At 46.4% G+C, this 13,897-nt stretch overlaps 1 protein-coding gene across 3 annotated transcripts in view; it reads right to left on the bottom strand.

Annotated features, from left to right (window-relative positions):
- The window catches only part of POLE (DNA polymerase epsilon, catalytic subunit), a 62,361-nt gene that overhangs the window by 46,470 nt on the left and 1,994 nt on the right, over positions 1-13,897 (bottom strand). For all 3 annotated transcript variants that reach the window (XM_044776127.2, XM_070515784.1, XM_070515785.1), the window contains 15 exons: positions 9,335-9,476; positions 8,820-8,900; positions 8,351-8,395; positions 8,111-8,203; positions 7,678-7,832; positions 5,769-5,910; positions 5,559-5,639; positions 4,436-4,543; positions 3,984-4,094; positions 3,617-3,702; positions 3,111-3,230; positions 1,481-1,613; positions 1,277-1,390; positions 936-1,148; positions 549-656 (listed from right to left, as the gene is read on the bottom strand). In XM_044776127.2, the coding sequence (XP_044632062.2) occupies positions 549-656; positions 936-1,148; positions 1,277-1,390; positions 1,481-1,613; positions 3,111-3,230; positions 3,617-3,702; positions 3,984-4,094; positions 4,436-4,543; positions 5,559-5,639; positions 5,769-5,910; positions 7,678-7,832; positions 8,111-8,203; positions 8,351-8,395; positions 8,820-8,900; positions 9,335-9,476 (1,732 nt within the window). The remainder of the gene's footprint in view (positions 1-548; positions 657-935; positions 1,149-1,276; positions 1,391-1,480; positions 1,614-3,110; positions 3,231-3,616; positions 3,703-3,983; positions 4,095-4,435; positions 4,544-5,558; positions 5,640-5,768; positions 5,911-7,677; positions 7,833-8,110; positions 8,204-8,350; positions 8,396-8,819; positions 8,901-9,334; positions 9,477-13,897) is intronic.

Genomic DNA, 13,897 nt, shown 5'->3' with positions numbered 1-13,897 from the left:
GTGCAAGACCTGAGGTGTGCCATGTTCAAAGGAACAGAACCAGCAAAGTGGGAGGTGCCTGGGGTCTCCAGTCATGGGACACACTTTGTAAATGGTGCTTTCTAACCATTATTTGATGGATTTTACAGTCACTAGATTCTACTCTGTAATTTGTAGAAATTTACTGTCACCATTTTTAAAGTCTCCTTAACAACAAAAAATAAATAAGAAGTCTCCAATGGCTCCTCACTGCCTACAAAATAAAGTCCAAGTGAACTGGGCATGAGATCCGTCGCCTGCCCTCTCCATCCCCATCAGCCTACCACGTTCCAAGAGCCAGCTCAGGAGCCCATTGCCTCCTCTGCGAAACTCTCTACTCACCAAGTTGGGTCATTCACCATGACCACGACACTGTCCTGTCCTGCCAGACCAGACGAGACCCTGTGTCTTCTGTCCCCATGCTCAAGCACCAGCACATAGTAAGCACATAATACACACTACTAAAAGAAGCAGTCTATAAGGCAGGAAATGTGAACAGACTATTTCTCCCGCCTCCCCTTGACCGTTACCTCTTGAAAGTTGGTGACCTGCTCCACAGGCACCTTCTCCTCTTCCTCAATGGCGTGACGCAAGGTCTTCTCCACCCGCTGCAGCAGGAAGTCAAAGGCAGCCGGATTCTAGCACAAATGTTAGAGAGGACACAGGTGAGACAGGAAAATGCCCTTGTACCAACCAACCAACTGCAGGTGGGAGGCTGCAGAGAATGCTCCAGGAGGAGCCACGCACTCGCCCTGCAGTGCCCTCGACATGGGCAGGCCAGACAAAGGACGTCCAATGAGGGGCCCTTGAGGCGAGAAGGGGACAAAGGATCTACTTCAGCCCTTGTGGCTTTTGGGTCCCATCACAGCACTCAATGGGAAGAGGCCCAAGCCTTGGGAGAACTGGGAGGGGCGCACCATCCTGAACCGGCAGGGGATGTCACTGCGGAACACGCCCGACTCAAGGGCCTCCACGTGGCCGCCCACGTAGGTCTCGGCGTCCAACACGTGGCCGTCGTCTGTCAGCTTGTTGAACTCCTGCTCCTGCTTGTTGGGGAAGATGATGTTGGCGTGGAAGGCCTGCACCATCAGCAAGGCCTCGCATAGCGTCCCAGAGCCCTTCCGCAGCACCTACAGGGAAAAGCCAGGCTTTGAACCAAACACCAAAATCCCACAGCCACATCTGCCTCAGCTGTGCAGGACCAGCCCCATCAGGTAGTGTGTTGAGAAACGTTTGAGGGACCAGGAGAGGCACTGACCTCATCAGGTTCCATGGGGATAATGGTGCACAGGGCGAATATAAAGGGGTGGACATACTTCATGTACAGGTAGTACGTGGCTACTGCGTCCGACACTGAGTATGTGGCCAGAGTCTGAGGAGAGAACACTTGAGTCAGGTCAACAACGCGCCCCGTTTTACCGCATCGGCACAGAAGATGAACGCAGCAAGGTAGTGCACATGCCTGGGGCTGCTCGGTGGCCATCCGGCACATGTCCTCAGGGTCCAGCTCCACAGGGTCGTAGCCCAGCTTGGCTTTGGCAGCTGCTTTGAGGTTATGGCTGCCCACGGGAAGGTAACTGTCCCTCTTCACCCACCTGGAAATGAGAATGAGAGCAAAGGCCAGAGGTGATTCCAAGATGAAGTCCAGGAACCCGTGGGAAAAGCAAAGCTGAACATAACACAGGAAGATGCAGAGTCCTAACAGGTACCTCAAGGATCCCCACTGAGACCCTGCATGGTGCAGGCACCCCATGAAAACCTTTCACCCAGATCTAGTTAATTTCACAGATGTACCCTCAAAGACAAGGAGACACCAGAGCCAGCCCCGTGGCCTTCCCTCTCACCCTCAGAGAAATATAAACGCAAGCGTGCAGGAACCCACACCCTCCGGCCTCCCCCAGACCGCTCCACCACTTGTTCCATTGGTGTTGCTGGCCTCACCCTGCTCTCCCCTCAGGCCCAATATCAAACTCCCCTACTCTCCTTACACGGTCCTTTCAGCATGGAAACACTCAAGGTCACCCCATGACCCTCAACTCTATGCCCCTCTCCACTTCCTCCCTACCACTCACACCACTGTCTCCCTGAGACCTGTAGCTTCCTACTGGCCACGTCCAATTTCACCCTCCTCAACCTCCCTGTGCTATTGGCCATCCTCTCCCCCAGAAATGCCCCACTATGGCTTCCCTGGCATCGCTGCCTCCCCTGAGGGGCCCCACCTCTCTCCTTTTACTCCTCTTCTTGAGTCCATCAGCTACCACAGTTCTTACAGCATCACTGTGCCTCATGGTCTCTGGACCATCCATGTGGATGGGGCTGCCAAGCCTGCTCCTACCTTGAACCTCAGCTCTGCCCTATCCCCCAGGAGCTCACCCCAAACCCTTAGAACAAGCATTCCCTGTGCCTCAGGCACCCCTCCCCATAAATCCTCAGATCCCCATTTCCAGCTCTCTCTTTACCCATTCACATTATGACTCAGCTTGCACCCTCCAACTCATGTGCCATAACACCAAGGCTAAAGAGAAAATGGATCAAGCTTTAAATGTGTCCATGGCTCTCCATGATGGCCAAGATAAAACCCCCCTCTTCACAGGACGAAGAAGGCCCATGAGACCTCCTTCCTCTGTAGTTTTCCCTTTGGGCACTCTGGGCTACCTCATATGGTTATCTTCAGCCTAGACACCTCAGCCTGTCTGTACAGCCTGCTTGTCCTTTGAGAGAGAGCCTGCCTGCTGCCTCCTAACCACATGTGGAGAAGCTGAGTCCCCTCCAGGAGCTCCCAAAGCACCAGGACCTCACTCTACTGGGCCTTTCTTTCTGGCCTGGCTTACGCACCCCAAGGGCCGATGCTCAACATGTGTTTGTTGACTGAATGAATGATAAGCAAACGATGAAAGATAGCATGTCCCTAGATCTGGGCAGAGCTGGCAGCTGCTGTCCTCTCAAGGGACAGGAGCTGCTTCTCAGAGGCCATTTTCCTCTCTCGAGAGGGTGTGAAAGGACCAGCATGTGTGAGAGGGGAGCCTTGGATCTCCCTCACAGGAAGCCCTCAAGACACTATGACGAGCTGCTGGGTGAACCACAGGACCTACCTGAGACAGTCCATGTGGATGCACTGGGGTGCCTTATACTCCCCCTGGTTGTCCTTCTGGAATCCTATCTCCTGGTACATGCTCAGTCCATGGACCGCTGCTCTGGCCTCCACAAACGGCCTAGGGACAAGCACACAGGGGCAGCTGGTCTCTAATTCCTTCAAAGAGAAGGAAGACTGCCGCTAGGGGACACTCGAGTAAACCCGGGAACTCCTCACATGGGTCTCTGCTCAAACAGACTGAGGAGCCCACTTGTGCCACAAGCAGTGATTCTCCCCTCCTTCCCCATAAACACTTTTTCTCTCCATCTAAACTGCTTTAAGTGTACAGTTCAGTAGTGTTAAGTATATGCACACTATTGTGCAACATTCACTCTCAAACACTTTTTCTTTCCATCTAAACTGCTTTAAGTGTACACTTCAGTAGCGTTAAGTATACGCACACTATCGTGCAACATTCACTCTCAAACACTTTTTAGTTACTCACAAATTAGACAGTAGACTCACCAGTCAAAAAAGTCCCCATTGTAGGTGACCATAATGGTGGGTTTGGTCTCCTGAACATGTTCAAACCATCTTTGGATGAGATGAACCTGAATTCAACAAATCATAACAGTCAGATGGTTGCTTTTTCTCTTCCTCAAGCTATTTCCAAGTACCTCTCCCGAAGTCCAGGAAAAGCAACCTCACATCAGCCCTTTATTTCCACTCTCGACCCATGCCTCCACATGAACAAGGCTCACACGACTGACAACTGAGCCCAGTGAGCTACTGTTCTGATTAGATGAATGCCGAGGCCTTAAAAGGGTCAACATGCCTGTTCTTCCCATTTCATCCCAAATATCAGGCAATTTCCGAAGTGACACCTCTTTACCTCATCAGGTTCATTGAAGACACAAAAAGGCCCCTCATATTCCGGCTTGGGGGTGAACTCGAAATCTTCAATATCTTCTGAAACAATCTCCCTGTTGGTGATGAGGTAGCCCTGAGAAGTTCATTAGCAGTCAGTGTGAGTTAGACACAATGCTGAAGACACACCTCTCAACACTCAGCCCAGAAACCCTTACTACAAAAATCTCTGCAGCAACTTGAAGGTGCCCTAGCTTCCCAAGCAGACACACCACTTAAATCCCAAATGTCTCAGATTTCTATTGGAAGGCAGGAGCATTGCTGGATGACAAAACGGCTGCTTGTTTACTTTCTTGGCTTGCACTCACTCGTTACTTACCCAAAAAATACTAATTGTGGGGTGGACTCTGTTCTGGTTTGGGGATAAGACAAGGTCCCTGTTCCTAGGGAGCTTATATGCCAGAAGGCACTGCTCACCTGACCATCAATCATATAGGAAATCATCATAATCTGGTCAGTCTCAGCATCAGGAAACTTGAGGGGCAGTTTGGTTGTCTCAATGTCAAATGCCAAAACCACAGGGTCCTAGAGGGAGAAAATGTAGTGTTAAGTTGGCCACAAACCAAGCTAAGATCTGGAGACCTCAGTGGCCCTCTTGACACCCACTACCTCCACCTCTAATTGCCAAAAGCAAGAGTCAAGGTACCACGGGAAAAGGCTCCAAAAGAAGTGGGACAAGCATCCTGGGGTTGACAAACCTACATTAATACCATGATTCGCTGATGGTATGAAAATTAAAACAGATACGAGAAAAGGCTAGAGCAGTTGATCCTAGGACAAGCCTAGAATTACAAAACACCTGAGTCTCAAACCTCTTTAAAATGCATTACCTCATTTTGACCTTTATGACAACCCTGACAGGAGACTGCTATAGAGCCGACATCATCATTTTAGGAATGAGAAAACGGACTACAGACTTTCCCAAGATCACAAAGCTGTACCTGAACCAAGACCTTCCAGTCATGAACCCATTTTTCACCCTATCCCTTTGCTATCAACCACCCAAAATGGATGTCAGAGCTTTCCCTCAAACGTTCAGATCCTAGGGGATGGCCCAGTGGCGCACCAGTTAAGTTCGAATGTTCTGCTTCGGCAGCCTGGGGCTCGCCAGTTCAGATCCCAGGTGCGAACCTACACACCGCTTGTCAAGCCATGCTGTGGCAGGCGTCCCACACATAAAGTAGAGGAAGAACGGCACAGATGTTAGCACAGGGCCAGTCTTCCTCAGCAAAAAGAGGAGGATTGGTGGCAGATGTTAGCTCAGGGCTAATCTTCCTCAAAAAAAAAAAAAAAAAAACAGTTCAGATTCAGCCTAGCTCAAATACCGATGTCATGTGGTGATGCACAGATGCAAAGTGAAATTATACTCTCAGATCAGAAACTGATGAAAAAACTGATTACTCCATAATTCTTTTAAGGAAGTATTTGAGGAAAGAGAAGCAAACAGATGTTTGAATCAAATTCACCTTTCAGCACTGAATTACATCACTCTAGAAACAAGTGGAAAATTCAGGATGGAGGAAATGCAAGCAGGACTTACAGGTCGTTCAACAAGGTCATCTCGGCGGGCAATTTCCACTGGAAAGGCATTTCCTCGGTATCTGACGTTGTACCAATGAGCCTGCAGGACACACAGTACAATAACTAAAGAGCTCAACTTCTGTCCAAGGCAGTCTGTTTTTCTACTGATTTATCCTTCAATATCACCTCCTGGCTGTTAGAAATCGCCCATAAACAAGGGTCCACTTACCACATGGATCTTCAAGTCAATGGAGAGGCGGATGTGGTACGGCACATCGTACTCTCGCATGTCCACAATATTGTCCAACTGGTCAGCGATCTTCTTCGAGGTTTCTTCCTCATCAATAATCACACTGCCCCCTTGCAGAACACTGCAAAATAAAGAGAGAAAGCAGCTTCTCAAGTACACTCTGCTCAGGCTGGAGGAGAGGAAGACTCGAGTTCACACAGAGTAAACACATAAAGGTAAATCAAGGTGGCTAAGATGACTAGGACAGGCCCTTCTTAAGGAATGACCTTGGATGACCCCCTGCTAGCCAAGCAGCTGACACAAGGAAATTCAGCATACACTTAGGACATGTGCATTTTCTAGGATGCAAGTTACACTCCAATTAAAAGAAGAAAGGAAACACTCTCTGTGACTTGGGAGGCACATCTACAAATGTGATCCATCATTGCTGAGCTTGTTTCTTCATCAAGAAGACGAAGATGATGGGGTTGGCCCCGTGGCCGAGTGGTTAAGTTCGCGCGCTCCACAGCAGGCGGCCCAGTGTTTCGTTGGTTCGAATCCTGGGCACAGACGTGGCACTGCTCATCAAACCATGCTGAGGCAGCGTCCCACATACCACAACTAGAAGGACCCACAACGAAAAATATACAACTATGTACCGGGGGGCTTTGGGGAGAAAAAGGAAAAAAAAATGAAATCTTTAAAAAAAAAGAAAAAAAAAAAAGAAGATGAAGATGAGGGGCTGGCCCAGTGGCAGAGTGGTTAAGTTCACGCGCTCCGCTTTGGCAGCCCAGGGTTCGCCAGTTTGGATCCCAGGTGTGGAGCTACACAGTGCTTATTGAGCCATGCTGTGGCAGGCGTCCCACATATAAAGTAGAGGAAGATGGGCACAAATGTTAGCTCAGGGCCAATCTTCCTTAGCAAAAAGAGGAGGATTGGGGGTGGATGTTAGCTCAGGGCTAATCTTCCTCAAAAAAAAAAAGAAAGAAAGAAAACAAGGATGATATCAACAGGCCTACCAGCAGGAGTGTCACGAAGTACCAGGCACAAAACTCTCGGCACAGTGAAGTGACTGGTAAACTATTTCTGTATCATAGTTATTCTTATCATACCCAAGTGGGAAATCACCATCACTAGAATATTCACTCAAAATTAGCCCAATAAGCTTCCAAATACTGAATGGACTGTTAAAGGGAAAAAAGGACAATGAGGTTTAAAGAATGCTCAGGACCCTGGAGACTCAATCTCTGGTTATACCTTGCAATATATTCTGAAAAGTAATTTATGGGCCATGGATGGGAGGGAGGTGTGTGTGCAGAAATGTTAAGGATCACAAATTGATCTTTTGTCAGAGAATATGATAGTTCTTCTGAAGTCATCATAACTTTTAATTAGCCAAGACTCTCTCTTCTTAATCTCTTACTGTTTCCTACTAGTGTTGATGTCTAAATGTTTGATGAACAGTGTTTGGTGTCCTATATTTAAATTCCTCTGTATAAAACCCAAAGTTCTCTGGAGAAGATGTGCTATGTAAATCTAGGCATTTAATAAAATTAGTAGACAGTTTAATGCTTGCCGTAAAGCATGAAAACAGACTGTGTTAAGGTAGTGGGATCAGGAATCTAAAATGTCTTTACTGTGCCAGAAACTCAATTTGGAGCCACAAACCCATCCCCTCCATAAGAGAAGAGGGACAGCGAAAATATAAAACACAGACTGGGAAGCCACCATTTATTTAACACAAATGGAGCATATGAGAAATTCTACCTAATTGCTCAAAAGTATTTCCACGTCTAACAGAGCCGATCATTAAGGCGACTTTATTGATGAGTTTCCTGCCTCCTATCGATCTTGTCAACTTAGGAAAGGTGTGCGGCAGCCCTGCTCTGCTTATAAGAACGAAGCTGACCTGGAGAGCATGGCTGTATAAGCGTCGCTGGCACGGCCCTGCTCCCGGTTCTTCTTCACGGCCGGGGAGATCTCCTTCCTCACTCTGACAAGGTCCTCCACGGTGTTGAAGGACAGCTTAATGTAATTTCGCTTCAAACCCACCAAGTGATTTGGCTACAGTGAAGACATTGTGCTCATGAGTTCAAGAGAAAAAGCACTTTATTGGGAAATAAAGGGAGAGTGACTCAAAGGTAAATACGCAAGTCAGTCAGAACTCCAAAAGCACCTTGCCCATCACTGCGTGTTCTCTAAGAGCACGTACAGACAGTCCCAAAGCCCCAGCATCTGTACCACCCAATACCCACAGTGCTGAACTTGGCCTCTTCTCAGCTTACCCCATGGGCAGGGTGGACTCAGCCTCAATCACCCTGGAAGGTCTAGGTGATACTCACCAAGTCCAGATCCTCTTTGGGGACAGTCTCTACTTTAGCAATTTTACCCTGAAACTTCTTGGAGAGAAAAGATGAAACTTCTCGCTCACAACCCTAGATCAGAATCAGAATGAAAGGACTTTACATCAGTAAAATCCATTTCCTTCCTTGCCTGTTTCTCTAGAAGTCTCTTGATCTCCAGTTCTGGAGCCCCCACAGGACGAGGCACAGGTCATCTGATTCCATGAACCACAGACTTACCTTTCTGGTTGCAATGTAGAAATACGGCTTGTAGGGCAAGGCCACCTGCAAGAGTCATCAACCCATTCAGGGGCAACAAGAAAGAAAAAGGGAAAAGAGTGAAGACAGGCTGTTTGCTGTTCTACCCGTAAGTGGCCTAGATCCAATACATCCTTGACCTTGACATCTCTTAAGGGAGATGGTGCAACAGGAAATTAGAACCAGCACATATTACAGCGGCAAGAGTCTAAGAAACACAACACTGCTCATCTTTCAGTCTTTCTGAGCTAGCTTCTCTTAGGACATCTTAAGTGGGGACTAATGGGACTTCAAGGGGTCCATGTTCCCGATGGTCTTTGGGCAGCTGCACACTAGAAGCCTTCCAGCTGCTCTCCTCACAGTGGGAGAGGTAAAGGAACAAGGATGATCTTGGGCCCAGCTGAGCCTCATCACTGGGTGGATTTTAGCTTCTTGGAGTTCAAGGGCTTACCTTAAATCTGCTCCCATCATCTTGAATAAAGTAGTAATCCACTGCACTGACCAAGCGTTTATCTTCATCTAGAACCTCAGTCTATGAGAGAATTAGCCAACACGGCACAAAGTTATCCTCTACACAGTACAAGAGCCCTTTCCTCCGACTCTTTAGGAAATGGAACACTCTAAAAACAAAACCTTTCTCCATCCCTGCATAAACACTACCAGCTGCATTCACAAGAACCGTATCATAACAGCCTCCAAACAGGGCTTTCTCTCAATTTCTCCCCCATCCTTGAAAGGGTTATTCTTATGGGTAACAGGGACGCCCTTCAGCTTAGTCTTCCCAGTGGCCTCTTTACGGCCCAATGATGTTAAAGACAAAAGCTAGAGGGCTACAAACAATCCCATCTCCAACTGTATCGCCCAGACAACAGGTGTCCCCCACTCTTCAGACAAAGGCTATGCCCAACAAGGGGTGCAGCCACCATCCTGAATGGGAGGAGGATGGAGGAAAAGCCAGGTGCTCACAGGGTGCATGTTGATGAGCCAGCCGGTCTTCTCACCAGGCTCCTTGAGTCTCTCAAAACCAAACCGCAAATCCATCTTATCCGTCCACTGACTGCGTTCCAGGCGCTTGAGTGCCGAGACAGAGGAAGAGGGGCCATCGTCCCTGAGTGAAGGAGGAAGGAAGTCCAGTCCTCACTGATCATGACACCACCCACTCCCACAACCCTCAGTCCACCCAGTGTAAGCATTTCAGAGGTGACATGGTAGATGTATCTCTGAAAAGCCTCACATCTGGCAAAACAGCTCATTAAAATAAAAGGACTCATGGGAAAAATATAACTGGGGCAGGACCCTCAAAATCTGTTCAACTCTGTAACCAGAACACTAATAAAAACAACAATCATGCCTGGACACTGCTGCCTCATGGGATATTAAAAATGCACAAAAGTGGGGCCAGCCCTGTGGTGCAGCGGTTAAGTCTGGTGCACTCTACTTTGGCAGCCCAGGTTCATGGGTTCAGATCCTGGGTGCAGACCTACACCACTCATCAAGCCATACTGTGGCGGTGACCCACATACAAAACAGAGGAAGACTGGCACAGATGTTAGCTCAGGGCTAATTTTCCTCATGTAAACAACAGAGGAAGACTGGCAACAGAAGTTAGCTTAAAGCAAATCTTCCTCACCAAAAAAAAAAAAAAAAAAGTACAAAGCACAGTATTTTACTCTTGGGCATTTATCCCAGAGAAATGAAAACTCACATTCACACACAAGCTTGTTTGTGAATGTTCATAGCAGCTTTATTCATTATAGACAAAAAGTGGAAATAGCCCAGATCTTCCTCAGCAGGTGAATAGTTAACCTGTGTTATATCCATCCCATAGAATACTATTTGCAAATAAAAAGTAACAAACTTACTAAATACATGCAATAACTTAGATGGATCTCAAGGGAATTATGCTGAGTGAAAAAAACCCCTAAAATTACACACTTTATGATTCCACTTATATAGCATTCTTGAAATAAAATTAGAGATGAAGAACAGATTAGTGGCTGCCACGGATGAGGGGAAGGGAGGAATGGAGGTGGTTCTGGCTAGAAAAGAGCAGCATGAGGGGTCCTTGGGATGGAAGTGTTCTGCGTCTAGACTGTGGTACTGCTCACAAATATACAATCCGCACAGGACTAAATACACATACGTACATGAGTGTCCGTGCATTGTATGCATCTCACTTTCCTGGTGGTGACACTGTTCTCTAGTTATGTAAGATATTACCACTGGGAGAAACTGGGTTAAGGCTATATGGGGTTTCTTTGTATAATTTCTCACAACTGCACAAGAAGCTACAATTATCTCAAAACAAAAAGTTGTTTCTTTATTTTTTTTTAAATGTTAGTTTCCAAATTTATTAGTTTGTTTCTTGGTAAAATGGAATTAACACTGTCTACAAGATTTTCATGCATATTATAATAGACAATGAATGTAAAAGCACTTTGAAAACTGCAAAGTTGGCAGCACAGTATAATGTATAAAAAAGCAAGAATACTGATGACCAAGTTGCACTGGATTCTAATTCTGCCAAAAACGAGCAGTCGTGATTAAATCACATGATGCATATGATATGCAGATAGGGTTCTTTGTATACAGTGAGTGCTCAGCAAATAGTATTTATGATATTTATTGAAGATCAATATAAAGGAATATCCACTTTTTGTTGTCTACATTACATTCTGTAATGACAGCTATTTGAAAGAAATGACTTGAACTATTCTACTCATCTGTGTTTTCAGTCATGTAATTTTAGTCGGAAAAATATTTACTGAACACTTCAGGTACGACTCTGTGCCAGGCCCACGTAAACAATCCACAGTAGTGGCACAACCTCTAAGGTGCCACAGCACATTTGGGAAGGTGCATCTCACATGAGTCAGTAGGAAAGTGAAACAAGAATGTCTGCAATGCACTGGGCTGCATGGTTTGGCCTCAGTGTATGAGTGTTTAGAGATGGCAGTGATCCAAGCTAAGCCATTTTCTCCTTTACTGGTTGATAAACATTGAAAAGTGGCTTTAATTTCTATAGTCATTAACCACATTTTTTACAGAGATGTTTTAAACACACAAAAACAAGAGAGTAGAGAGGCAGGTTTATGACTGCTGAGCACAGGTGAAAACTGCAGCCCGCCACCTGAGATTTGTGCAAGGCTGAGGTACACCTCACTTGGGAAGGAGGCCCTGGTGCAGGCACTCATAGGAAGTTTTCTTCATAGGAAATTTTCTTAAAATAGAGCTGACAGGGCACATATCTGTGCAACACTCCAGCTGAGAGCTTTTTCCTTTCTGACTGAAGATTGTAATTCTTTTTTTTTTTTTTTAAAGATTTTATTTTTTCCTTTTTCTCCCCAAAGCCCCCCAGTACATAGTTGTATATTTCTCGTTGTGGGTTCCTCTAGTTGTGGTATGTGGGACGCTGCCTCAGCGTGGTTTGATGAGCAGTGCCATGTCCGCGCCCAGGATTCGAACCAACGAAACACTGGGACGCCTGCAGCGGAGCGCGCGAACTTAACCACTCGGTCACGGGGCCAGCCCCTGAAGATTGTAATTCTACTCCTCTATTCCAATCCCCTTACCTAGGGAAAACTAGAAATGAACCAATATAATCTCCACATTTTAGTGACATCATTCTCCTGTTTACCAATTGCATATGAGCTCACTGGGGTTAGGGAAACACCTGCTGCAGCAGAATAAACTATACCTTAAAAACGTGATATATCTTTCAGGATGCCTGGGGTCTACATGTCCATACAACCACATATGGATAAAAATGGGGATATAATATTGTTCTGTGTGAGAGGAATTATCTCAAGTGACAAGGAAACTCACTTCTCAGCTCTATAGTACCAGTACATCTGCCTCAAACTTCCCAAGCCTCTCTCCGGCTAGGATCTTGTAAAAACTCTTCACACAAATTTTATCATAAACCTTAAATTAAGTGCCTGAAGACTTTCCACCACCAGAACTATCCAAACCTGTTCTGATTCCAGAGCTTAGGTTCATCCCAAATGGTTCAGGTTTTAACTCCACAGGTATGACTGAGACCAGCCCTGATATGGGCTTCCCTACATTAAACCCAGCATATATGGGGTTAAAACCAAAGCACTCTTTCCCTGCTTACTCCCTGGCTCTAGAATCCACTATCCTCCATGGAGACAGACACAGCCAAGGACAGCCACCTGGATTCCTCATCTCCTCCCCACAAGGAGCTACAGGCTGGTGGGAAAGCTGCTGACCAGCAAGGTCATGGGCTCCCTCCTCTCTGCAGTGTCTCAAGGCGAAACACAAGCTGGTGGGAAAGCTCCGACCAGCAAGGCCATATGCTCCCCCTCCCCTACCTAAAACCCCAAATAAAAACCCTTCCTTTTAGCTTTTCGGGGAGTTTGGGATTTCAGCGTTAGCTGCCCTTTCTCCTTGCTCAGCACTGTGCAATAATAAAACTCCTACTTTCTTCCACTACATCCGGTGTCAGAGATTGGCTTGCTGTGCAATGGGTGAGCAAACTCACTTCAGGTTCGATATCATGATCTCATCTAGATAGATCAGAATAATTATGGTTTACCTATCTTCAAAACAAAACAATCCTTTCATTTATTAGCAATCCAACTTAAAAAAAATTGCTAGTTTCTTCTTTAAACCACAGTTCTGAGATTCTAAACCTGTATATTTTTGGCAAGAAGGTCTATTTATTTGCTAAGCCAAGTATATTCTCCACTCCTCAAAAATGTATAGCTAAGAATCAATATCCCATGCCTTTTTGTCTTAATGTAAACAAATGAGCTACTTTGTAAAGCAATGAGCAGAGAAAATATGTATGTGGTTAGAGCAATGCTGACAAGCAGGTGGGAGGTGGTGAGTAGAGATGGTAAACATACATTCCCTGTGCAGAAACAACCAGATTCCCACCACCCTGCGTGCTCGGCCACAAAGGCGTATGTAGGTTCACTAGTTCCCATTCTTGCTAGACTGCTCTCCCTAAAAGTTTTTTTTTTTTTTTTTGAGGAAGACTGGCCCTGAGCTAACATCCATACCCATCTTCCTCTACTTTATATGTGGGACACCTACCACAGCATGGCTTGCCAAGCAGTGCCATGTCGGCACCTGGGATCCAGGCCGGCGAACCCCGGGCTGCCCAAGCAGAAGGTATGAACTTAACTGCTGTGCCACCGGGCCAGCCCTCCCTAAAAGTTCTTCATATGCTCTTCCAAAAAATAGGGCAACGTGGGTTGTTGCACAGTAATCCAGGTCTCAAAGGCGTTCTCTCCCAACTATTCAGATATTCATTCCTTCCTTCCACCACCTCTCATTTCCAAGCCTCTGATTCTGGCCCCTTGCTAAGTGTCTCCAGGTTCTTAGGATACCACAGTTCTTGATGAAACTATACGACCACTCCATCTCTGACCACTACTAGATTTCTCCACAAAGTGAGTGTTTCTAAAACATTGCCCTATCATTTGACCTTGCAATTCCATTTCTAAGAATTTATGCCAAGGAGGGGCCGGCCTGGTGGCACAGTGGTTAAGTTTGCACGTT

The sequence above is a fragment of the Equus asinus genome, chromosome 8 (genome assembly GCF_041296235.1).
Source record: "Equus asinus isolate D_3611 breed Donkey chromosome 8, EquAss-T2T_v2, whole genome shotgun sequence".
NCBI lineage: Eukaryota > Metazoa > Chordata > Mammalia > Perissodactyla > Equidae > Equus > Equus asinus.
Note: the sequence above shows the minus strand (reverse complement) of the source record. Positions and strands in the feature narration are given on the sequence as shown.